The sequence below is a fragment of the Stegostoma tigrinum genome, chromosome 1, assembly GCF_030684315.1.
Source record: "Stegostoma tigrinum isolate sSteTig4 chromosome 1, sSteTig4.hap1, whole genome shotgun sequence".
Lineage (NCBI taxonomy): Eukaryota > Metazoa > Chordata > Chondrichthyes > Orectolobiformes > Stegostomatidae > Stegostoma > Stegostoma tigrinum.
Window position 1 is genome coordinate 177508073 of NC_081354.1, and position 26133 is coordinate 177534205.

At 42.5% G+C, this 26133-nt stretch overlaps 1 protein-coding gene across 1 annotated transcript in view; it reads right to left on the reverse strand.

Moving 5' to 3' along the window:
* The window catches only part of atrn (attractin), a 361852-nt gene that overhangs the window by 31097 nt on the left and 304622 nt on the right, over positions 1 to 26133 (reverse strand). Inside the window, exon 27 of the mRNA XM_059650378.1 lies at positions 19757 to 19864. Within this exon, the coding sequence (XP_059506361.1) occupies positions 19757 to 19864 (108 nt within the window). The remainder of the gene's footprint in view (positions 1 to 19756; positions 19865 to 26133) is intronic.

A 26133-nucleotide genomic window follows, 5' to 3' on the forward strand; every position in this document is an offset into this window, starting at 1 on the left:
TGATAGAAAAGTACTGTGACAGTGCAGATGGGGTGAAACTGTTCCCATTCAAAAATGGGAGAGCACAGATTTGAAGTAATTTGCCAAAAGACTTAATTGTGTTATGAGAGAAATCTTTTTCAGTGAAAAAAAGTGAGCAGTTAAGGTCTGAAATGGGCATATGGTGGATGTAGATTGATTCAAGATTTCAAGAAGGTATTCAATGTTTCTCGTCAAATAATCAATTTGCAGGCTTATGAGAAAGGGCTATGGACCTGTTAGCACCAAGTCATAACATGTATGTACTGAGCAAGGTCAAACACAATGGGACAAATGTCCTCCTTTCAGCGTACCAATTCTGAGATTTGTTCCACAGTCTTGTTAGCAGCAGAAGGCAAGTATGAAAATGCTTTCTCAACTTCAAGCCTAACAATTTATCTATTTGAAGTAGCCTAGAAGCATTTGCATTCACTACAGATCTTGTAAGTACGTAATTACATTATTTCTTGTTACAAAATATCTTCTCACCTTGTTGGCTTTAACCACTTACATCCCTGTTGTATGAAGTTACAGCTATTGCTGGTTTGCATTCTCAAGTAATAGTTTGCATCTCCAACATAATCTCTTCAGTCACTCATCCAGTACCTCCTCTCCCAAATCCCACTCATTCAGCAGCGTTCTTTACCAATACACCTCCCTCAAAGTCACTCATTTGGCGGTCTCTCTCCACAACCAACCCCTTCACAACTCACTCAACAATCTCTCTGCCCACATCCCCGATTTTTAATCACTTACTCAGCAGCCCCTCTCTTCAGGTGATATCCAGGCTTGAACTGAAAAGCAGCAAATAATGTGTAAATGCCAGCCAATAACAATCTCCAATGCAGGAGAATCTAATAATAACCCCATGAGAAAATGCAGTGCTGAAATCCACTGAAGCTTCTTAGATCATCCAAACCCATGACCACTACCATCTAAAAAAGACAAAGTCGACAGATAGAATGGGGACATGATGTGCTTGCAACTTACCCTTCAAGTAACTCATCATCCTGACTTGGAAATACATCACTGCTCCTTTACTGTCATGGGATCAAAATCCTCAAACTCCCTTCGTGAGAGCATTGTGGGACTGCTGACAACACATGGACTGCAGCAGTTCAAGAAAGCACTTCCTCACCGCACCCTCAAGGAAATCGAGGAATGGGCAATGAATGCTGGCCCAGTCAGTGGCACTCACATCCCTTTAATGATTTTAAAAAATCTCAAGTCCAGTGGTCCATAGACAGTTTCAGAAAAGTTGCAGCAACTGACAAACGGAGAACTGTAGTTTTCTCCAGTTTCAATGAAACAATAGGTACAATGTTTCAATCCAAACAAAATCAATACAACTTCGGTAAATTCTGGCTAATGCACCGGCAATTTCCTTCGTTATCGCTTTTAAAACTCAAGCTCGAAACTATCAAGTTTCAGAGACTTATATTCTCAAGTTATACTTGTTACTCCATTACCATTTAAAGATTCAAGGGAAGCAACTTCCACACGTATCAGAGACAGGAGGAACTGCAGATGCTGGAGAATCCGAGATAACATGGTGTGGAGCTGGATGAACACAGCAGGCCAAGCAGCATCAGAGCAGCAGGCAAGCTAGGAGGGTAACTTCTTCAGGTTAGGCAAATCTCTCCCACTGCAACTCTCTTGTAATCTCTCTTTAACTTGTCTGTCTCCTCTCCACCTATCGTCTCCTCTATCCATCTTCAATCCACCTCCCACTCTCTCCCTATTTATTTCAGAACCGTCTTCCCCTCCTCCAATTCTGAAGACGGGTCAAGGCCCAAAACGTCAGCTTTCCACCTCCAAACATGCTGCTTGGCCTGCTGTGTTCATCCCACTCCAACCATGTTACTTCCACATGTTATTTCCATGTGTGTTGTTTCCCTCCAGTTTAACACAGAAGGTAAGGGAGCTGTGGGATGGCACACTACGGAGGACCTCTGACTGACAGTTACACAGGCGGGTGTCTGAGAAACGCCTAAGCCCTTGGGCAGCCTGAGGAGTGCTGGTGACTAGATATCCGCTCAGCCCACCACAGGAAAACAGCCTGTGGTCCTGACTATGACAGACATGTTCCGAAAGAAGCAAGATCTGGGCAATTAGAGATGTGTAACAAAGGCTGATCCAGCCAGTGTTGCCAACACCCCATGGAGGAATTAAAAAAAAACCACAGGGTAAACAGCTTTCATTTCTGCGTTGCCAACATTCATGTATTTGTCGTTGATTGTTAATGCCATGAATGCCCACGTACCAGTTGCGGATGCAGTTGTCTCCCTCACAACTCAGGTCACTTAGTCTTCTTCAACGAGTGCATTTCTGCCCATTCTTCTGGGCAAAATGCAATGTTCATGTGCTTCATGATGGAAACAATAATGAATAGCCCTCTGCCATTGGATTTCAGCCTTAGCACAGAGTCCACACATTCCATCAACACAAGAGGCTTCACACTTTCCTGGGTCATCACACAAGTCAGATAAATATGCCTATGCCTATCTCTCCAAACCCTTCCGCTCAAATTCTATAAGCTACAATGATGGAATGACAGGCCTATCCTCTCGGGTGACTACCTGCTGCTAACCCTGCAGCAAGTTTTCAGATGATACAAACTTGGGAGAATGATAAACTGTGAGGTGGTTAGTGCAGAACTTCAAAAAAGTCATTGACAAGTTGCTGAATGTTGTATGTCCCTTGTTCAGATCCCAATCTTTGCCACTCTGAAGCCATAGCTCTGTGATGATTATCAGATCATAATTATTTACTTGTCTGTGCTACCAATTAATTTACCTCGTACACATTCAGACACAAAACCTTTTGTTTTGTTATACTGCAGCTGTATCAGATGCTGGGGAGGCCACACCTGGAGTACTGTGTACAGCTTTGGTCTCCTTACTTGAGAAAGCGTGTACCAGCACTGGAGGTGCACAAGGTTGATTCTGGAACTGAGGGGGCTGGATTGTGAGGAGACATGGTGTAGACTGGGATTATACTCAATGGATTTTGGAAGAATGAGCAGGAATCTTATAAAATCATATCAAATTATAAAGGGAACAAATAAGATTCAAGCAGGAAGGTTGTTTCACTAGCGGATGAAAGAAGAACTAGGGGCAGTGTTTCAAAAAGAGGGGGAGCAGATTTCGGACTCATTGAGGAAGAATATCTACACCCAAAGGGTGTAGAAGCTATTGAGGCTACCTCGTTGAATATTTTTATGGAAAAGATAGACAGATTTTTGAATAACAAAGGAATGAAGGGTTACGGTGAGCAGGTGCGTAAGTGGAACTGAGTCCATAAACAGATCAGCCATGATCTTATTGAATGGTAGAGCAGGCTCCAGGGGCCCGACGGCCTCCTCCTGCTCCTAGTTCTTATGTTAGAACATAGAATTGGCCCATGATGCTGTGCTGAACTTTTACCCTAATCCAAAGGTCTATCTAACCTCCATCCCTACCTTATCCTATCATCCATATGCCTATGTAATAGCCACTTAAATGCCCCTAATGAGGTCGACTTCACTTCTCAGAGCGTGGTCAGGTCATGGAATTCATTGCAGGAGAGGGTAAAGAACCTACCTCTCATGTCACCCCCATATCTACCTCCTCCATTCACTTTAAAATTAAGCCTCCTCATAGTAGCTACCTCCAGCCCAGGTAAACGTCCACTCTGTCTAAACCTCTGATCATTTTGTACACCTCTATTAAAGCACCTCTCATCCTTTGTTGTTCTAAAGGGAAAAGCCCTGGCTCGCTCAACCTTTGCTCGTAAGGCCTTCCCTCCATTTCAGGCATCCTGGTAAATCTCCTCTAAACCTTTTCCAACACTTCAACATTTTTCCTGTAATGAGGTGGCCAGAACTGGACACAATACTCCAGATGTGGCCAAGCCAGGCTTTTGTATAGCTGGAGCATAACTTCATGGCTCTTCAACTCAATCCCTCTATTAATGAAAGCTAACACACCATTCACCTTCTTAACAACTCTATCCTCCTGGGTGGCAGATTTCAGGGAACTGTGGACATGAACACCAAGATCCCTCTGCTCCTTCACACTGCCAAGAATCTTTCAGTTAACCCTGTATTCTGCTTTCAAGTTTTTCCTTCCAAAATGAATGACCTCACAATTTTCAGGGTTAAACTCCATCTGCCACTTCTCAGCCCAAGCTCTGCATCCTATCAATGTCCCTTTGTAACCATCAACAGCCCTCCACACTGTCCACAATGCGACCCACCTTTGTATCGTCCAAACTTACTAAACCACCTTTCACTCCTTCATCCAAATCATGTACCTTTGTAACATCGCGCCTAGACTGGTGTGTTGTAAGACTTTTTTTTTCCTCCTCTGTCTCTTCTTGCCATATTCTCTGCTTTCATTTTTATTTCTTTAATTATTCACAGAATGAGGCATCGCTGGCCAGACAGCATTTAATCATCCATCGGGAAGTTCAGAGTCAAGCACATTGCTGAGAGTCTGGAGTGACATGTAGGTCAGACCAGGTGAAGAAAGCAGTTTTGTTCCCTGAAGGACACTGGTGAACCAGATGGGTTTTTGCCAACAATCGCCAAGGGGTTTATGGTCATCATTAGACTCTGAATTCCAGATATTTATTGAATTCAATTCCACCATCTGCTATGGGGAAAATCAAACAGAGGTCCCCAGAATGTTACCTGGGTCTCTGGATTAACAGTCCAGTGATAATATCATTAGGCCATCGCGTCCCCTAATTTCCTTATTACTACTGCTTTTCTGCCACAACTGTACCACTTGATTCCTCAGTGTTCTCATTTAGGTTAACTCTCTACTTCAATTCTAATGCAGCTCATTAGAATGCCATGACAGATACAGTTCCGGTCTAGACCAGTGCAAAACTATAGCTCCTATAGGGGGTGGCACGGTGGCACAGCGGTTAGCACTGCAGCCTCACAGCACCAGGGACCCAGGTTCGATTCCAGCCTCGGGTGACTGTCTGTGCGGAGTTTGCACATTCTCCCTGTGTCTGCATGGGTTTCCTCCCACAGTCCAAAGACGTGCAGACTAGGTGGATTGGCCATGCTAAATTGCCCGTAGTGTTCAGGGGTGTGTGGATTATAGGGGGATGGGTCTGGGTGGGATGCTTCAAGGGGCGGTATGGACTCGTTGGGCCGAAGGGCCTGTTTCCACACTGTAGGGAATGTAATCTAATCGACATTTCCCAGTATTGATGCTCTGCACAAATGTCATGAATCATAATGCATTTCCCCACATCAGTTTTGGAGCCATCTATTAATTACTCCAATCTATTAGCCCCATACCAATGACCTGGTAATAATCCAGGCATAATTAACTTTCAGGTTCTGCTTTATAATTTGGCAGCTAGATTATAATTGATCATATTCCCTCAGCACAATTTCTTTCCCAGGTCTACCCTTGTCATTGGTGATGTGGGTCATGGCCACTGGATATCTCAGACCCTGGCACCAGGCCGTTGTCTGGACACTCTCTCTCTTTGCTGCAGAAAACAATTCCCACCACTACTCTTTTCTCTACTACCACTGTACTCCTTTCATAACTTTCCCTTCCCTGAGGCACCAGTGTAGATTCAACTCCTGCTCCAGCTCACTGGCTTGGAGCTTAAGTTCCTGCAGCTACCGACAATTACTGCAGACATGTTTGCTGTGTATCCCACTGATGTCTAGGAGCTCCCATATTATGTGCAAGCTGTGTCATTTTTATTATATGTTAATTAATAAAATTTTCAACTCACAATCAATTTAGTGCTGCCAGTAAACAAATAAACAGCTTAAAATTACTAGCAGTTGTAGACATTTAAAGACTTGGAAAAATTACCCTTTTTCAGGTTCTGTACACATATAAACCAGTCAACCCACAACTATCCTGTGACGTTCGATTTTGTTTCTTCAGAGTAAGATGCTCTCCAGATCTGCTGTTTTAAATCTGCCCCAAGACTGGGGTTCAATTTATTTTGAGTCACAAGATCAATGATTCACCAGATCACTGATTCACCAACGATTGAAGCAGAATCTGCTGGATTTTTGATGATCAGAAAGCCAGGACACTCAAACTGCATGCAGCTTGTGAACTTAGTTCAGACATTGTTGTTTTAGCCCTTTCCAAAAAGCAGTTGACTGGTCCCTTCGAGATGTTACACATCGAAAAAGTGGGAAAGCATACAAAGCATGTTATTTTGAAACATTCCCCTGCTTCTAATGAAACTCCATCTCTTGATCACCTATTATTTAGCTCATCGAAACAGATGCAGAATCAACTCCTCCATGAATTAAAAGTGATTTTTTTCAGTCACCATGAGTTTCTCCTCTATAGACACGTTGACTGAATCTCTTAATATAACCTTTTTAAAATAAGTCATTTTGATTCAACTGTCGCGAACTGTCCACTTCGAGGGTGCAATGAAATCTGATTAAATGAACTTACAGTATCAGGTTAGAATCTTGATGAGAAATTGACTCCATGTTTCATCAAAAGATTGCAATCACAGGAGTGACTGTTTACCGTAACTGAACTTCAAACCTTTACTATTTCATCAACCTGTCAGTAAGCAAAGCTCAATCAGACAATGTTGCGAGACGCTGAAATTGTCATTGAGAGAATTGCTAATGACAAGTGTGGGTGGGAATGTGATAAGGACTCTAGCCACAAATAAACTGGATTTGAAAACAGTGGCTATGCAGGACTGGCTCATTATTGTGACAAAATATAATGGCATAATTTCAGTACATGGCAAATCAAGTGTGATACTGCAGAGACCATAGATCTTTAGAGTAATCACCATGGTCAAACATGGTCAACAATATAATCAACTGTCAGTGTACAGAACTTCCAGGGTTGCTTGCAGGTAGCTGAATCTTCTGATGCAAACTTGAAACTTTCTTTGTAATTTTGTGTACTGTGTTTTCCTAATGTACAATTACATTTCCAAACATTTCGATAAGCTGCAAAATTGCAAACACCGCCAACATCTAAAATCCACCCGACAGCAGTGTCACCTACATTGGTCTCACCCTCCATCAGTCATCCAACTGCAGCAGAGAATATGATAACACTTTCCCCAGGGCACACATAAATCTGTCTCCGTTTATGCTGACGTCTAAGTCAGCATAAAGTTCTTAAGGCATTCAATGCATACGCTTGACTGCACTAGCTCGCTTTCCTGGTACGATAGGCACAGAATCATATTTCAGTTACAATTTCCTGTGGCTGATATAGATAAAGAGCAAAAAATTATGATTTTAATTAAGGTTGGTTAAGCCAGATGATTACATCAGGAGTAACTGAGTGCAGTGCATCGCTGTCAAGTCTCCCCTTGTATATTGGAATTGGGTATTGAGTCATTGTAAGCTCCTTGACCTGTTGTGCATGATAATGGATGCATAATGGAGAGTTTATAATTTTCAATGTGCATCAGCTATTTGCATCTGACATGGTTTGAATAGATAGAGGTTAAATTTGAACACGAGACTAGTGGAAGATGCAAGGCAGAAACGTTTGCATCTGGTTTTTCACAAGTGTTGGGTTTGCGACATCTTGTTAGCTTCATTTGGTTTTTAGGCTTCTTTGGAATTACGTTGGAGAGTAAACTTGAAACAAAGCACACTAAGCCAAGTTTACGTAATTCAGTAGAAGGAGATTAAATAATGCAAAATTTATAGGAACTGAATGCTCAAAATTTTTTGCATTAAACATAGGAGGTGGTGGGTACTTGTAACGGCTGCCACGGGTGGTAGTGGAAACAGATATGACAGCAACTTTTAAAGGAAGTCATGACAAATACATGAGTAAGATGGGAATAGAGGGATACAGTCCCTGAAAGGGTAGGGGGTTTTATTTGAGATGGGCAGCATGACGCTGCAGGCTTGGAGGGCCGAAGGGCCTGTTCCTGAGCTGTGATTTTCTTTGTTCTAAAATGAGGAGATGGTGGTGTAGAGGCATGGCCTTGGATTAGTCACCCAGACTCACGTCCTAGCAACACAGATTCAAATACTACTACAGCAGCAAACCAAAAATCTGAAAATGTAAATTAGTTTCAAGGTCATTATTGCTGAGATGATAATTTATTGTTACAACACCAATTTGATTTGATGTGAAATCTACTGGTTTTACCTGGTCTGACCCACATGGCTCTAGACTGTCGCCATGATGCTTGGCTACCCTCTGAAATGGCCTAATAAGCCCCTCAATTCAAGGACAATTCAGGAATACCAACACATTCTGGTCCTGCTAGCAATACCCTAAGAACAAATAAAAATGTATAAAAGCCACACATGAAGACAATGTTGCAAATTACAGTGTTCTGTGGAAATTCTGCTGAGTCAAATGATGCTATAAAATTAATTAACCTGCATTTGAGCACAAAGCAGTAGACTGCTTTGGAACTCTGTCCTAAAATTTTGCCAAAACTACTTGGGGAAGCACAGTGGCTCGATGGTTAGCACTGCTACCTCACAGCACCAGGGGCCTGGGTTCAACTTCATCCCTCGGGTGACTGTCTGTGTGGAGTTTTCACATTCTCCGTGTCTGCGTGGGTTTTCTCCGGGTGCTCCGGTTTCCTCCCACAGTCCAAAGATGTGCAGGGTAGGTGGACTGGCCGTGCTAAATTACCTGTAGTGACCAGGGATGTTTAGGTTAGACATGGGGAAATACTGGGCTAAGGGAATGAGCCTACACGGGATGCTGTTCGGAGGCGGGGTTTGTTGGGGTCTGAATGGCCTGTTTACACACCCTTGGAATTTATAGAGGCATTTGCCCATTTGGCATTCAAATACTCCCTAACTCTAACCCTATCACAAACTGCACTTAGTTAAAGTTCTATATTGTCATTACATTGTTTCATCATTTCTTTTCATATTTATCATTTCCAAAGTCAACGTTTAAATAAAAAAAAACACTTTTAGAGTGACTTCTATTTCAGCAAAGCTCAGGTTGGAGCCAGGTACAACCAAGAACTTACACACGAAAACAAGGAACAAGAGTAGGCCACTCAGCTCTTTAAGCCTACTGTGACAATCAATACGATTGCTTCAGAAATTAAATATTGCTTTCATTTTCTTAGGAACATGACAAATAGCAGTCATCAACATGATCATCCCATTCAGTAATCTGTTCCCACTTCGACCCTGTACCTTTGACCCCTTTAACTCGAAGAACTATATCCAAGTCCTTCTTCAACTGCTTTCTATGGCAGAGAATTCCACTCACTGGATGAATTCACAACTCTCTGGGTGAGAGAATTTTTCCTTATCCTAGTCCTAAATGGTCTGCCCCTATAAAATTAATTAACTGGCATTTGACTGTGACTCCTATAGATGTCTGTCACACTCCCACCATAACCATGCTTTCTCAGAGAAGGAGACCAAAACTGTACACAAAAGCTCTGTACAATTGCAACATGACATCCCTGCTCCTGTACTGTACCTTAGTGACAAAGAAGTCCTTGTGCTCCTTATACATAATGCTGGATGTGAAGGCGGAAGCAACAGGGGACAGTAATTTAAGACAAGTGTATCTTTACAATTCAGGATGTTCTCAGAATCATAAGCAATTACAACACACAGGAACAGGATCTTGTAGTGTTACAATTCATCCAGCCATATCTGGCAGTGGATTGTTAAACCATTTTCCTGGAACTAAGTCACAGCGTTCCAGATTCCAACTGTCCTCTGGGTCAAAATGATTTTTCCACACATCTCTAAACATCTGGCCCTTAGCTTAAATCCATGCCGCCCCGGTCCATGATCAAGAGGAAAACTTGCTTCCTGACTGCTACCTATACCCCTCATTATTTTTAATCACTCAATCATGTTCCCCCTCAGTCTACTTTGTCCTACATGTCCATAGGACATGTTCACAGTCTATCCAAACTCCCTTCATGGCTGAAACTCTCCAGCCTAGATGGCATCCTGGTAAATCTCCTCTGTACCCTCTCTAGCACTACAATGTCCCTCCTATAATGTGGATTGCTGAAATGAGTGTAGCTTCAACAAATCTCAAGAAGCTAGATACCACTCAGAACAGAGCAGCTTGCTTGACTGGCACCGAGTTCACAAGAATCCACTCCCTCCATAACCAATGCTCAGTAGCAGCAATATGTACCATTTGCAAGATGCACTGCAGAAATTCACGAAGATCACCAGAAAGCACCCTCTTAAGCCACAACCACCTCATCCAGAAGGACAAAGGCAGCAGATGGGAATCCACCACCCTAATGTTCTCTACCAAGCAACTCATTGTCCTGACTTGGAAATATATCATCGTTCCTTCACGGTCACTGGTTCAAAATTCTGGAATTCCCTCTCTATAGGAATTTTGGGTCAACCTACAGGATGGCCAGGTCCAGCAGTTCAAGGCAGCAGCTCACTACCACCTGCTCTTATAGCCACTATGTGTATGGTGAGTCCAGCTGAGTTTCTGGTCAATGGTAACCACCAAGATGTTCATAGTGGGGGATTCAGTGATGGTAGTGTCGTCGTTAGATTGTCTCTTTTTGGGCATGTTCATTGCCTAGTAACTTGTGTGGCACAAATATTATTTGCCTTTCTGTCCAAGCCAAGATATTGTCCAGAAACAGCAAGTACTACAGATGGTGGAGTCAGAGACAATACAGTGTGAAGCTGGAGGAACACAGCTGGTGAGGCATCATCAGAGGAGCAAGAAAGTTGATGTTTCAGGTTGAGACTCTTCTTCAGAAATGGGGAGAGAGAAGGGAGCTGGGAAATAAATAGAGGGACGGGGGTGGGACTGGGGAACGTAGGTGGGATGGTGATTGGTGAATGCAGGTAGGGAGTGGTGGGGATTGTCCAGATCTTGTTGCATTTGAACATGGGCTGCTTCAGTAACTGAGGAGTCGCAAATGATGATGGACATTGTGAAATCTTCAGCAAACACCCCCACTTCTGACCTTATGATGGACAGAAAGTCATTTATCAAGGAGCTCAAGATGGTTGCATCTAGGCCACTACCTTGAGGAACTCATGCACAGATGTCCTGGAGCTGAAATGACTGATCCTTAACAACTGCAGTCATGAACCTATGACATGTATGACTCCCAACCAGCGGAAAGTTTTCTCCCGATTCTTACGGGATCCAGTTTTGATAGTTTTCCTTAAAGTCATGTTTGATCAAATACGGCCTTGATATCAAGGACAGTCACTCTCACCATACCTCAACTGCCATCATTCTTCACCCTAGGGAGTTAGAGGATACTTTGCACAGAAACATGTGCTTCGGCCCATCACGCCTGTGCCAGTCATCAAACATCTAACTATTCTAATCTCATCTTCCAGTAGTTGGTCCCTGTCTAAAAACATATGTCCCTGGATGTGGGCATTAAAAAGTTTTTGTCCATCTTGGAAACAATCTCAAGCAGTTGAAATCCACGAAGAAAACAACACCAAACCCGCGTGCGGGAACTTCAGTATGTGAATGACAACATCATCTCTGCTCTTGCAAAGCGTTTTCAAGCCTTGTTATCGCCTTCACAAAGTACTCAATGAATTAGTCCCAGATTCAACCTCAAGAAGACTCAAGTTCTTCCGTAACCAACCATTCCCTGGACAAGTTCCACTAACATCAATGGGGAAATCTTCCCAAATGTGGAACATTTCCCCTGTTAGGGGAGACATCAGTCAAAAGTTATCAAAAGCACTGTCTTTGCATGTCTAAAGATGAGCGTATTTGGTGACTGTTACACCTGTGCCGATACCAACATCTTTGTATAGAAGGCAGTTGTCTTTTTGACTCTCAGACACAGTTCTGCTGTTTGGACTACCTACAGGCAATGTTTTTGATATAGTTGACTGAGGCATCAGCAAGGCTTTCGATAAGTTTCTGCCTGGGAGACTAATAGAAAAGGTCAGAGCCTACAGGATCCAAAGAAATTTGACAAATTGAACCCACAACTGGCCTAATGGTAGGAAATAGAGGGTGATGGTAGAGTGGTATTTTTCTGACTAGAACTGTGTCCACAGGGGTCAGTGTTGGGAGCCTTGCTGTTTGTGGTTTGTATAAATGATGTAGCCATAAATCTAAGATAAGAAAGTGTGAAGCTGGATGAACATAGCAGGCCGAGCAGCATCTCAGGAGCACGTTTCGGGCCTAGACCCTTCATCAGAGAGGGGGATGGGAAGAGGGTTCTGGAATAAATAGGGAGAGAGGGGGAGGCGGACCCAAGATGGAGAAAAGATGATAGGTGGAGAGGAGAGTATAGGTGGGGAGGGTAGGAAGGGGATAGGTCAGTCCAGGGAAGACAGACAGGTCAAGGAGGTGGGATGAGGTTAGTAGGTAGGAAATGGAGATGCGGCTTGAGGTGGGAGGGAGGGACGGGTGAGATAAAGAACAGGTTAGGGAGGCAGAGACGGGCTGGGCTGGTTGTGTGATGCAGTGGGGGGAGGGGAAGAACTGGGCTGGTTTTGGGATGCCATCTGGGAAGGGGAGATTTTGAAGCTTGTGAAGTCCACATTGATACCATTGGGCTGCAGGGTTCCCAAGCGGAATATAAGTTGCTGTTCCTGCAACCTTCAGGTGGCATCATTGTGGCACTGCAGGAGACCCATGATGGACATGTCATCTGAAGAATGGAAGGAGGAGTTAAAATGGTTCGTGACTGGGAGGTGCAGTTGTTTATTGCGAACCAAGTGGAGGTGTTCTGCAAAGCGGTCCCCAAGCCTCTGCTTGGCTTACCCAATGTAGAGGTAGCCACACCGGGTACAATGGATACAGTATATCTTTCTTACTCACTTGCTGTCCCTTCTAATTCTAACCATCAAACTTCCCCTGTTGAACATTCTCTCTGGATCCTACCCTCTGTCAACTTAGTTTAAACACTCCCTAATCTACGTCTCAGGGTAGTGTTCCGTGATAACCCATCCACCTTGTACAAGCCCCACCACCCCCAAAATCGGTTCCAAAGTCCCAAAAATCTAAAATCCTCCCTGCGACACACTCTGTCCAGAGACACATTGATCTGGGCTAATCTCCTATTCCCAAACTCAGTCACACATGGCACAGGAAATAATCCAGAGATTACCAGCTTTTGTTCAAATTTGTGACGCAGTGGCCTCAAGGAACAGAGATAAGAATCATACTGGAGGAACTAGAAGGATAAGACAGAGTAATGGTTTCATGCCGGATATAGCATCAAAGGTGAAACGGGTTGTGTTATTGTTCCTGCAGAAAAGTTGTGTCCAACAGATTGAAAATCTCAATTGCTTAAACTTTGAAAAAGTCCAGATCTCTTAATTTAGGGCATGGCAAAGGGATGTTAGTACAAAGTGAAACAAGGAAGAGATTATAGATACCCTTATTTGCAATTGATACAAATGGGTGGGTTTGGAAATAGTACGTGACATAGCAAAGTTCAGGCCCTGAGTAGGGGTTGGGGGGTTCACATGGAGAGAGATTGAGAGATGATATAGCGTTGTGAACTCAGGAGAGACAGCAAGCTGAGTTCAAATGGAAGCTGAAATCAGAGGACAAGTACAAAGGTTTAGGGTAGAAAAACAGCAAAAATATAAGATGTGAGAGCAGGCGTATTTCATTTGGCTCACCAAAAATGCCCCATCACTCAAATGAGATCATGACTAATCTAGTCATCCTCAACTCCACTTTCTTGACTTGTGTCCATAACCCTGTATTTCCTCACTGATTAAAATTCTCTCACCCTTGAAAATACTTAATGACCCATGTGTGGCTGTGCTCCACATTAAAAAATTCCACATATGCACTGCTCTCTAAGGAAAAAACGAGTCCTCCTCGTCTGTAAGTTAAATTGGTATCCCTTACTTTGAGATTATAACTTCTGGTTCAAGGCTCCCTCACAAGGGTATCAATCTCCTTATATCTACTTTGTCAAGTCCCCTAAGAATCTGGTATGTTTCTGTCAGGTCTCCTGTCATTTTTCTAAACTCCAGTGAGTACAAGCCCAAACGACTAATTTTTCTTTATTTACTAGTGGCATGTGGGCATCATTGGCTGGCCAGCCTTTATTGCCCATCCCTCGCTGCCCTTGAGAAGATGGTGATGAGCTGCCTTTTTGACCTGCTGAGTCCATGGGCTGTAGTGTATTTTCCTCGTACGAAAATCCCTCTGTACTAGGAATCACCCTAGGTGAACATTCTCTGAACTATATCCAATGTCAATATATCTTTCTTAAATCACTGCCAAAACTGTTCCCAGCAATCCAGATGTGATGACTAAAAGAGATAATAAGGTGTAGAGCTGGATGAACACAGCAGGCCAAGCAGCATTAGAAGAGCAGGAAAGCTGATGTTTTGGGCCTTGACCCTTCTTCAGAAAATGTGACCTGACTACAGCCTTATACACTTTTAGTGAGGCTGTCCTATTTCTCCACGCTGTTTTAAATAAAGGCCGAAAGTCCATTTACTTCCCTATTAGCCAGTGAACTTGTATGATATTCTATTGTAATTCCTGAACAAAAATGCCCAAATCCCTGTGCTGCAGCCTTTCTCCATTTAAACAAAACCCAGCTCTTCCATTCTTCTTGCCAAAGTGCATATCCTTCACATTATGTTCCATCTGCTAAATTTTTGCCCACTCACCCTCAGATTTTGTGTGTCGTCATCCTCATCCCAGAGAAATGTTTTTAATCATTCTTGGGAAAAGTGATAGATAAAAGAGATTTTCATATCAGAGACGAAAGGAGTGGTTGGGTGAAGGCAAGTTTGATGTTAGCTTAACACTTCACTTGAAAAACGGCACTGCTGACAATGCACTCTACCATCATGATAACCGAGGCAAACATCACGCGTGAAAACAAATGCTCTTCCATCCCACTTTGAAAGCCCTTATGAGTCAAGCAAAGACAATGTTATAATTGGGAGCACATATTAATTATCCTGGATCACAGAATGCTTCAGCATAGAAACAAGCCACTTAGCTTGCGTCAGTTTTTTTCCTCCTTTAACCAGCTACTTTATTTAACTCCTCTGCTTATTCTTCAATGTAAACTCTACTTCAAAAGCTGTGACAGAAATATCCAAATCCTGACCAGTTTCTTAAAGTAAAAATGCTAATTTTTCATTTAATTATCTTCGCCACTGGGGATGGGCAGTGGCAATGTTTATGCCAATTTGTTCTCCCATTTGCTGGTATATACCATATCTCAAACACTAATGGATGGATTTCAATTAAGCACCGTTCATTGATAAGGCACGGCCCAAGGAAGAACGGACTAGTTTTTGGTGAAAATGCCTGGAAATTTCATCTGCTTAACAGTGCAGGGAGGGAAAATTGACATTTTAGGAATGGTTTTATTTAGAATACTCTGCATCATTGCAGCTGCTACGGTGGAATTTGTCTTCCTCTTTGATACGTCACCATTTTTGGATGTAATTACTGGTTTCAATAGAGTGTGGTTCAAAATATCTTATGTAGTGGTGGAAAGGCAGTTGAATATGGGATTCCCTAAAGCATGTATTTTCCATATTGATCCACCTGAGCTCAGATCTTGGCAATATGTCAAGCTTTTGCTGCTGTAATTGAGTTTAAGCAGAGTTACTGCAAACAAAGAAAGCAATTTTGCAGAATCAAAATTAAGCCTGACTTTGAAAGCTTTAAAACTTAAGAGTTGAACAGAAAAAAAAGCCAGAAAATAAGTTCCTCCTATTATAAATCAAATAACAGCATGGACCTTCATGTGCAAGGCAGATCTCTAAGTTTAATAAAATGTGAGGCTGGATGAACACAGCAGGCCAAGCAGCATCTCAGGAGCACAAAAGCTGACGTTTCGGGCCTAGACCCTTCATCAGAGAGGCTGCTTGGCCTGCTGTGTTCATCCAGCCTCACATTTTATTATCTTGGAATCTCCAGCATCTGCAGTTCCCATTATCTCAGATCTCTAAGTTTTCTCTGTTGAGATATAAGTCAGTGTGCGCTGAGTGTATGCGGAAACCTGGCCTTGGGGCCAGAAGCATCGGCTTACCTTATATGCTGGGTTGGTATATATGCCACAGTTTATGGCATCTAATATCCTACTCAAAGGCATGATCGAGTCTGCTTCCATCACACTCTCAAGCAGTAAGACCAAGATCTTAACAACTTGTGTTTTAATGCTATTTTACCAAAGCGAACAATTCCTAACAGCTACTCTGTCCAGAGTTCCTATGGTTTCGAAATAGTTTGGGTATTTGACAAGTAGTTGATGGTGTCTTGAGAAATATTGAGTGCATCCATGTCCAAACTGGGGACGTCAGTACCTATCCAAGTATGATTAACATACTTTCCACAACAACAGATAGCCTGCAGCAGCAGTAAATTCTTTAGAAATCGGTTCTTTCAACTGTGTTTGCATAATTTGGAAGGGGCTTGTTTCGGGTTTTAAAAGAAATGGCTGCAAAGACAGCAATTGCATTGTTTATAATTATCAAACCTCCTGGGAAACATCCCAGTGGATTGACAAACCAAGGTGTCACGCTCCATTCAGGAAAAGAGGCAGACAGAAAACCTAAAAGTACAGGTTAGGCATTTGACCCACAATAGCCTTAAAGGGAATTCCAGGATTTTGACCCAGCAACAGTGAGGGAATAGTGAAAAGAACTTGCAGGTGGAGGTGTTCCTGTATATCTACTTCCCTCACCTTTGTATGTGGAAGCAGTTTTGGAGTTGGAAAAACGTGCAGGTCTAAGGATCTTTGATGAATTTCTGCACTGCCTCTTATAGAACATAGAACATAGAACAGTACAGCACAGAACAGGCCCTTCAGCCCACAATGTTGTGCCGACCATTGATCCTCATGTATGCACCCTCAAATTTCTGTGACCATATACATGTCCAGCAGTCTCTTAAATGACCCCAATGACCTTGCTTCCACAACTGCTGCTGGCAACGCATTCCATGCTCTCACAACTCTCTGCGTAAAGAACCTGCCTCTGACATCCCCTCTATACTTTCCACCAACCAGCTTAAAACTATGACCCCTCGTGTTAGCCATTTCTGTCCTGGGAAATAGTCTCTGGCTATCAACTCTATCTATGCCTCTCATTATCTTGTATACCTCAATTAGGTCCCCTCTCCTCCTCCTTTTCTCCAATGAAAAGAGACCGAGCTCAGTCAACCTCTCTTCATAAGATAAGCGCTCCAGTCCAGGCAGCATCCTGGTAAACCTCCTCTGAACCCTCTCCAAAGCATCCACATCTTTCCTATAATAGGGCGCCCAGAACTGGACGCAGTATTCCAAGTGCGGTCTAACCAAAGTTTTATAGAGCTGCAACAAGATCTCACGACTCTTAAACTCAATCCCCCTGTTAATGAAAGCCAAAACACCATATGCTTTCTTAACAACCCTGTCCACTTGGGTGGCCATTTTAAGGGATCTATGTATCTGCACACCAAGATCCCTCTGTTCCTCCACGCTGCCAAGAATCCTATCCTTAATCCTGTACTCAGCTTTCAAATTCGACCTTCCAAAATGCATCACCTCGCATTTATCCAGGTCGAACTCCATCTGCCACCTCTCAGCCCATCTCTGCATCCTGTCAATGTCCCGCTGCAGCCTACAACAGCCCTCTACACTGTCAACGACACCTCCGACCTTTGTGTCGTCTGCAAACTTGCTGACCCATCCTTCAATCCCCTCGTCCAAGTCATTAATAAAAATTACAAACAGTAGAGGCCCAAGGACAGAGCCCTGTGGAACTCCACTCACCACTGACTTCCAGGCAGAATATTTTCCTTCTACAACCACTCGCTGTCTTCTGTTGGCCAGCCAATTCTGTATCCAAGCAGCTGAGTTCCCCTGTATCCCATTCCTCCTGACCTTCTGAATGAGCCTACCATGGGGAACCTTATCAAATGCCTTACTGAAGTCCATATACACCACATCCACAGCTCGACCCTCATCAACTTTTCTAGTCACATCCTCAAAAAACTCGATAAGGTTTGTAAGGCATGACCTACCCCTCACAAAGCCGTGTTGACTGTACATATTGTTGCTATTAAGCACCAGTGGTAGATGGAATGGATGTGCATGGATGTGGTGCCAAACAAATGGGCTGTGTTGTCCTGGATAGTGTCAAGCTTCTGAGTGTTGTTGGAGCTGTACCCGAGCAGGCAAGTAGGGAGTACTTTATCAGTCTCCTGACTTGTGCCTTGTAAATGGTGAACAGGCTTTGAGGAGTCAAGAGCTAAGTTACTGGAAGGAGTATTCCCAGCTTCTGATCTGTTCTTTACTAGTTAGATAGAATCCCTAGTGTGTGTAAATAGGCCATTCAGCCCATCAAATCCACATTGACCCTCGTAAGAGCAATGCACCCAGACCCACCCCCCCACTCTATTCTTGTAATCGCACATTTCCCATGGCTAACCCTGCACATCCCTGGACACTATGGGCCATATAGCATGGTCAATTGACCTAGCCTGCACATTGTTGGGCTGTGGGAGGAAACCGGTGCACTCAAAAGGAAACCCAAGCAGACAAGGGAAGAATGTGCAAATTCCATATAAACAGTCAACCGAGAGTGGAACTGAACCCAGGTCCCTGGCACTATGAGGTAGCAGCGCTAACCACTGAGCCACCACAGCATGAATTATGGTGAGTCCAGTTGACTTTTGAGTCAATGATAACCCCAAAGATACTGATTGCAGGCTATTGAATGGCAAGGGTCAGTCTTTAGATTGTTTCTTACTGGAGATTGTCATTGCCTAGCCTTTGTGTGACATGAATGTTACTTGCCACGTCAGCCCCAAACTTGGATATTGCCCTGATCTCGCTGCATTTGGATATGATGTGCTTCATTATCTGAGGTGGCACAAATGGTGCTGAACATTGTGCCACTATTGGCAGATGTTCCCACTTCTGACTTCATAATGGAGGGAAGGTCATTGATGAAGCAGCTGAAGATGGTTGAACCTAGGACACTACTCTGAGGAGCACCGGCAGAGACGGTCTGGAGCGGAGATGACTGACCTCCAACAATCACAACCATCTTTCGATGTGCTAGGTATGACTCCAAATAGAGGAAAGTTCGTCCTCTGACATCCACAGATTCCAGTTTTACCTCAGGCCTCCTCGAAGCCACACTTAGTCAACTGTGGCCTTGATGTCAAGGGTTGTCACTCTCCCTCATCTCCTGAATTCAGCATCTTTGTCCATGTTTGTGCTGAGACCGGAAAAAGGTCTGGAGCCAACCTGGGCATGAGTGGAGACTTTTATTTCTAAGCAAGAGTCGCTTGATATCATTTTTGATGACCCATTCTCTCTCTCTGTTCATGATCGAGAGTAGGCAGATGGGGCAATAATTGTCCAGGTTGGATTTGTCCTGCTTCTTGTGTACGGGACATACCGTGGGCAATTTTCCACATTATTGGGTAGATGTGTCAAGTGTCTCATGTCACTGAAATAATTCATGAAAAATTAAAAGTGATGACCTTTAGGTTAAGTAAAACAAACTGTTACTTGTTAAATCCCTTTTTTAGCCCACTGCCTTTCCTTCTCTGCCAGGGAGAAGCAGTTGAACCCTAATGAATTAACAGTGTCAGTTTTGATCGCAGTATTGTTTGCAGCATACCATGCTGGTGCAGGCAATAAAGGCAGGCAATGTTATTCAAGTTGACAGCCCTGTACCACAAATTGTAAGAAACACTAGGTACAGCTGTACATGGTGTGAAAGTGAACAAAAAGGAACCAAATAACCCAGTTGCACAAGTAGAAAGTGATTTATCAACAGTTCATTAAAACAATGGCAAACAAAGTGACCAATGCTTACCTTGATGCTTCCACCAATGAGATCTGGTGGCTCCTCTTCTGTCTCCAAGGCGACACTGATAGTGGCAAAAGGGCGACTGGCCATCTGCTGCATCTCACGTAGAAGTTGCTAGGAGACACAAATACACATAGAAGATAAACAACAAAGCTCATGGTACCATTCTTAACTATGCACTATGCTTCTCTAACAACCGTTGCTTTGGCTTCCCAATGGCATTACAGTCCATTTAGCACAGCAGGTATATCAACAGATAACATTAACGCTTTGCTCCACACACGAAAATCCATATTCCTCTGTAGCTGCTGTAATTTCTTGGCAGAATTGGGGGAGGGATGAGGAGTAGACAGAGATAAAGAGAGAGAGATGCAGAGAGACAGAGGGGGCTGGGTTGAGGGGGGTGGTGTGCGCAGATAGAGGCAGGAGAGAAAGAGAATTACATCAAAAACTAACCAACTGATGTTTATCTAAATTGTTCTAATTTGATTTGCATGTGTTATTTTTGTTGGGGAGGTCTGTTAGCTCAGTTTCTGGACAGCTGGTTTGTGATGCATGTTCAATTCCCATACTCTGAGGTCAACACAAAGGTCCCGCATTCTCAACCAAGCCCCTCACCTGAATAGAGATAGTCAGATTTTCCACTTGTCCAACCAGCACAAGGTTTTCTCACATGTTTGGATGAGAGTGATGGCACCATGATACAGGAAGCTGTTCAAAAGCAGGAGTAAGTAGTAATGTGGTAGCAGTGCGGAGTGTAGTGGGAAAGGTTGATAATGAGGGCATCATGGTGACTCAATGGTTAGTACTAATGCCTCTCAGTGCCAGGGATCCGGGTTTGATTTTAGCCTTGGGTGACTGTGTGAAATCTCCCCATCTCTACTTGTCAGTGAGAATTTCAGCCAGGTGCTCCAGTTCCTCCCATAGTCCAAGGATGTGCACGTTCAGCGAACTGGCCATGCTAAATTGTCCAAGCTTGATGGATTAGCCAGGGTAGATGCAGGGTTACGGTTCAGGATAAGGTTGTCGGGTTTAGGCGGAATGCTCTTTGGAGGTACAATATGGACTTGATGGGCCAAATAGGATGCCATGATTGACACTGTTCTCTGCAGCAAAGAGTGCAGTCCACACAGCAGCGTTGTCTGCCTGGTGCCAGGACTTTGGGGCTGAAGACAAACTTGCACTGGGGAGGGGACAATCCAGTGGTCATAGTCCGTATTAAAACCAATGGCACTGGTAGAACTAGCAAAGAGGTTATCCTGAAGGAAGCATTAGAATTCATATGCTAAATTAAACAGCAGAGTCTCAAAAGTTATTAACTGCCAGGGTTATCCGAGCCACATGCAATTTGGAAAAGGATAAATATGATTTGAGAACTGAATGCATGGCTCAGAGACGAGTAAGAGAAATGAGTCATAAGAGTCACAAGAGTCACAAGCATGAAAGAGTCCCTTTAGCCCAACGTACCCACACTGTATTCAAGTACTGATGTACTCTAAGCACTTGGCCTACAACCTTGTCTGCTATGGCACTTCAACAGATCATCAAGATACCACTAAAATGTTGTGATGGTTCCTGCTTCCATCACCATTTCAGACAGTGACTTTCAGGTACCCACAAAGCTGTGGGTTTTAAAAAAACACACCTTCCTCAAATGTTCTCTACGTCTCTTATCCTTTACTTCAAATTTTTGCCCCTGGTTATTAATCCTTTTACTAAAGAGTAAAGTTTCTTCCAATCTAGGCCCACCATAATTTTGTACACCTTAACCAGATCACCTCCTCAGCCTTCTCTGCTCTAAGGAAAACAAGTCCAGCCTATCCAGTCTCTCTTCACAGCTGAAATACTCCATCCCGGACAACACTGTGGCAAATCGCCTCTGCACACTCTCTCGTGAAATAACATCCTTCTTATATGTGGCAACGACAGTGCACACATTACTCAACAATGGCCTAACCAATGTTGCGACAGTTCCACTACAGCCTCACTGCTCTTGTCTTCATGGCCTTGACTGATAAGGCAAATATCGCATATGCCTCTTAACCATCTTATCCACCTGTGCTTTTGCTTCCAAGGATCTATGGACTTGCACATCTACGTCCATCTGACCCCTTATATGTTCCAGGATTCTACCATTCAACATGCAGTCCCTTGAATTGCTCATGTTCCCAAATGCATCTCCTCATACTTAGCTGAAGTAAAATCCTTTTGTTATTGTTCCGCCTATTCAGTTTATATTGCTCATATTCAAGGGTTTTCCTCCTTGCCACAGTAAAAATTTTCACGTCATTGGCGGACTTGCTGACCACACTTCTATATGCATGTCAAGACCACTAATGTACACTACAAACAGCAATGGATTCTACGCCAAATGCTGTGGTATGTGACTGGACAGAGGCACAAAAACATTCAACCATCACGCTCTGCTTTCTGCCATTAAGACAATTTTAGATCTAATTTGCTAAATTGTCCTGGGTTCCACCCCTCCGTCAATAGTTTCCTGCATGAGACCTTGTCAAAAGCCCTACTGAAGTCCGTGTCAGACCGTATCCATTGCACCCCCTCATCAGCACAACAAGTTATCTCCTCCAAATTTTCAATCAAATTTGACAGACATGATCTCCATCTGACAAAGCCATGCTGAATATCCTTGATGAATCCTTGCCTCTGTCCTTCGGAATCATCTTCAATAGTTTTCGTTCCACTGATGCTAGACTCATGGGCATCTTCCTACCTCCACCTCAAAAAATTCAAGTATATTGAAATATCCACCTGAGACAGACTTCCCAAGTTATATAACCCTCCAAGTGAAAAATATTTCTCATGTATGTCCTAAAAGGGTGACCCCTAGATTTTAAAACCATGTCCACTTGTCCTGAAATCACCCGCAAAAGAAAACATCTTTTCCACATTCACCTTGTCAAGACCATTTAGGATCTTAAAAATCATATCACCCTTCAGTCTTCTAAACTCCAGTGAAAAAAAGCCTAGCCTGTCAAATCTTTTGTCATAAGGCATCCGTTCATTCTAGGTATCAGTTACAGTAAACTTCCTCTGAATAGCCTCCACTGCATTTACACTCTTTCTTAAATAAGGAGATCAAAATTCCACACAATGTCTAAGATGGGTTCCCACCAATTCCAAATTGAGAAGCAAAGGAATATTTTTCCCCAGCAGGCAGTACACATTGAATTCTTGATCTGAAAACTAGGGCGGGAGCAGGTGTTCATCATGAAAAGGAATTTTTAAACAAATTTACAAAGGTGGTTGAAATAGGTAGCAGTATTGAGCTGGCATGAGAAAAGTAGTGAAACCTGAGGTAGCCTTGAAGGATCGAATAGCCTGATCATTTTTCTTAGGTTTTTCTAACTTGCCTAGATTTAAGGTAGCCAGGGAAAAGGACAAAGACAGACCAGAAGATAAGGTTTTGAACTGTGAAAGACCAATTTTAACACAATAAGACAGGATCTAGCCAATCTGGACGAGGAGCAGCTATGTGAAGGAAAATCATGAGAGGTTGGGAACCTTTCAAAAAGGAAACAGTGAGTCCGCGGGGCCAATACTTCCTAAAAGTTAGAGTGGGATCAAACATTCCAGAAAATCTGAGATGTCAGGGAGTGTAAAGAATTGGATACGGAAAATATGCAAGTTTATGGTAGATACTGAAGACTCAGAAGCCCTAGGAGGTATGGGGGTGAAGTTAATTAAGTAAAGCAAGGGGTGGGGGGTATGAAAAAACAAAGGAAAATCCAAAAGCATTTTTACAAATATATTAGGGGTAACAGGGTAACCAAGGACTGAGAGAGACCCATTAGGGACTTAAGTAGCAACCCGAGAATGGAGCTACAAGATGTAGTTGAGGTGTTAAATTAGTACATCTGTGTTCACAATAGTGAAGAACAATGTAGGTATAGCAATCAGGGAAAAGGGCTGTGCTACACTTGAATAAATTACAAGTTTGAGGTAGAGGGATTTGCTGTTTTGGCAGGCTTGAAATTGGACATGTCCCCAAAGCTGACGAGATCGCTCTCAGGCTGCTGACACTAATTTTCAGGTTCCCCCACAACACAGGAGAGGTGCCAGATTGGAGAACAGCTAACATGGTACTATTATTCAAAAGGGATGGTAGGGAACTGTTAAGTCAGGGAATCAAGTGTTGAAGCGTAGGGATGTTGACAGGACTTTGGAACACAAACAGACCAATCACAATCAGATTTAAGAATTGTGGAACAACAAATGAGAATGTTGAGAAGGTAGCTACATTGGCATAGACAATTTTATTGTCAAAAAAATTCAAGGTAATTAATACTTCAAGGACTCTTTTAACTTAAATTTTCAGTGCCAGAGGGGTTGACTGACGTGATTAGAAATCAACTTGTTAAGAGGGTATATCTGTTTGAAATGAAAAGACAACTTACTGTGTTAAGTTTACCACACAAAATAACGCTTTCATGTAATGAACTATAACTTCCACGCAGCAGCATATCTTAAACAGCAATTTATTAAGATTCATGATTAATCGTGCTCACTTCAAATTACCGTACCAATTACACACACATACTGGAAAGAACAATCGTTCTCACGACTATTATGACAGTAAAACCTAGCTCAAAATATTCAGCTTAAACATTTAGGAAAAAACACGACGCGTTGAAGAAAAGCTTCAAACGAGGCTAAGATATCTGACTAAATTCATAGCTCTCTCAGAGAAATGCTCCATGCGCGTTAGGTGAAGTAGCCTTTTTGTGTGTTATAAAATTCTACACTTTTTATAGAGCTAGAAGATTGAGCAGGTAATATCCCAAAACATTGAAGTTGCACAAGAAATCAAAGTTATCCAAAGTTAGATAAATCCCAGAAAACCAATCTGACATGTATTTTTTTCAAACTATGGATCAAACATATTGCTTCAATTTGTCACATCAATGTATTGGCAGCATCTAGAGATGAACCTCACGCCAGGAAAAAATATACAAATTAAACTGTTTTTGGAATGAGTTGACATTTGAGTAAAATGTTAAATGCAGTGGGCAGAGAGAAATAAAAATAAATAATACCTCAGCAAGAATAGCAAAAATCAAAACTTTGAATGGAAGCTTTGAACCTCTTTGGAATAGAAGGCAGAAATCAAGACCAATAGCCTCAATACAATTTCTTCCTCTCTCAAGGGCATGACTGCAAAGGAAGACTGAATAAATCATGAGGTGTAGTGATCATACTGATTATTTTATCTACTATACACTATAATAACTTGACATTAATATTTTAAATCCAAAATATAAGCTCCAAATAATCCAAGTCATAGACAACCTATTACTTTGATTTTTAAGGCAAATTTGTTCCTAAACCTTGCTTGAGCCAGGTAAAGTAAATGAATAATTTTCACATGGTTTTAGTTAGTCAATGCACACTTTCTAATTTTGCTGTTTATAGTTGCTTTTCTTGTGAATTTGATTGATGTCCAGTACATTCAATTCTTGAATCTTATTAAACTGAAACAACCTTGCCATAAATTAGTTGCTTTAGCTCTTTCCGATTAAGCAGAGGAGCAACGTAGATGACTGTAACTGAATTTTAAAAAGCAACATTCATACTCTGTTGGAACCTCAATTATTGGCAAGAATTCTAAGGCAGTGAACAGATGAGTGGGAGTCAGGACACCAGCAACTCAGGAGTTGTAGCTTTGGGCCTTGGAAATCAGCAATTTTAACAACCCTGCTGTTTTCTACATTTCATAAACTAATGGCTATTAATGCTCAAGCAACAGGCTCCCCAGAGTCCATACTGCATTCTTGTGGTGGTGAGAAGAAATTGATTCAACTAAAAGAAACCACACAAATCAAGCTTCCAACATTAAAAACAGCTCCATGACAATTACAGAGAACTGTCAAATTGAACTAACTTCAGCTGAAAAAGCAAAAGCAAGCAACTTCTCAAGTGACAGACCGAGTGGGGAAAGTCATGAGGAAAGATGGGGAAAGGTGGCTAAAACAGAGGTGCATAACTCAAAATGTAAACTTCTAAAGATGACGAGAAATGTATCATTTTACACAAAACCTTGAATAAGTGCTGTGAATAAAGAAAATCTAGTATATAATGCTACACTTAAGGTTTCCAGAAGATATTTGACATGATACCACAACAAAAGTTATGTGGAAAAGAAAATCTTAGGGTGTACGGGATAATATATTGGAATGAGTAGAAGACTGGCTCACCAGCAAGAAACAAAGCAGCCATAAATGAGTCATTTTCTGATTGGCAAGATGTGATGGGTGGTTTGCCACGATGATTAGTGCTAGAAACCTGGATGTTTACAATTTATATGAATGATCTGGATGAAGGATCTAAAGGTATGGCTGCAAACATTTTGATGACACAAAGAT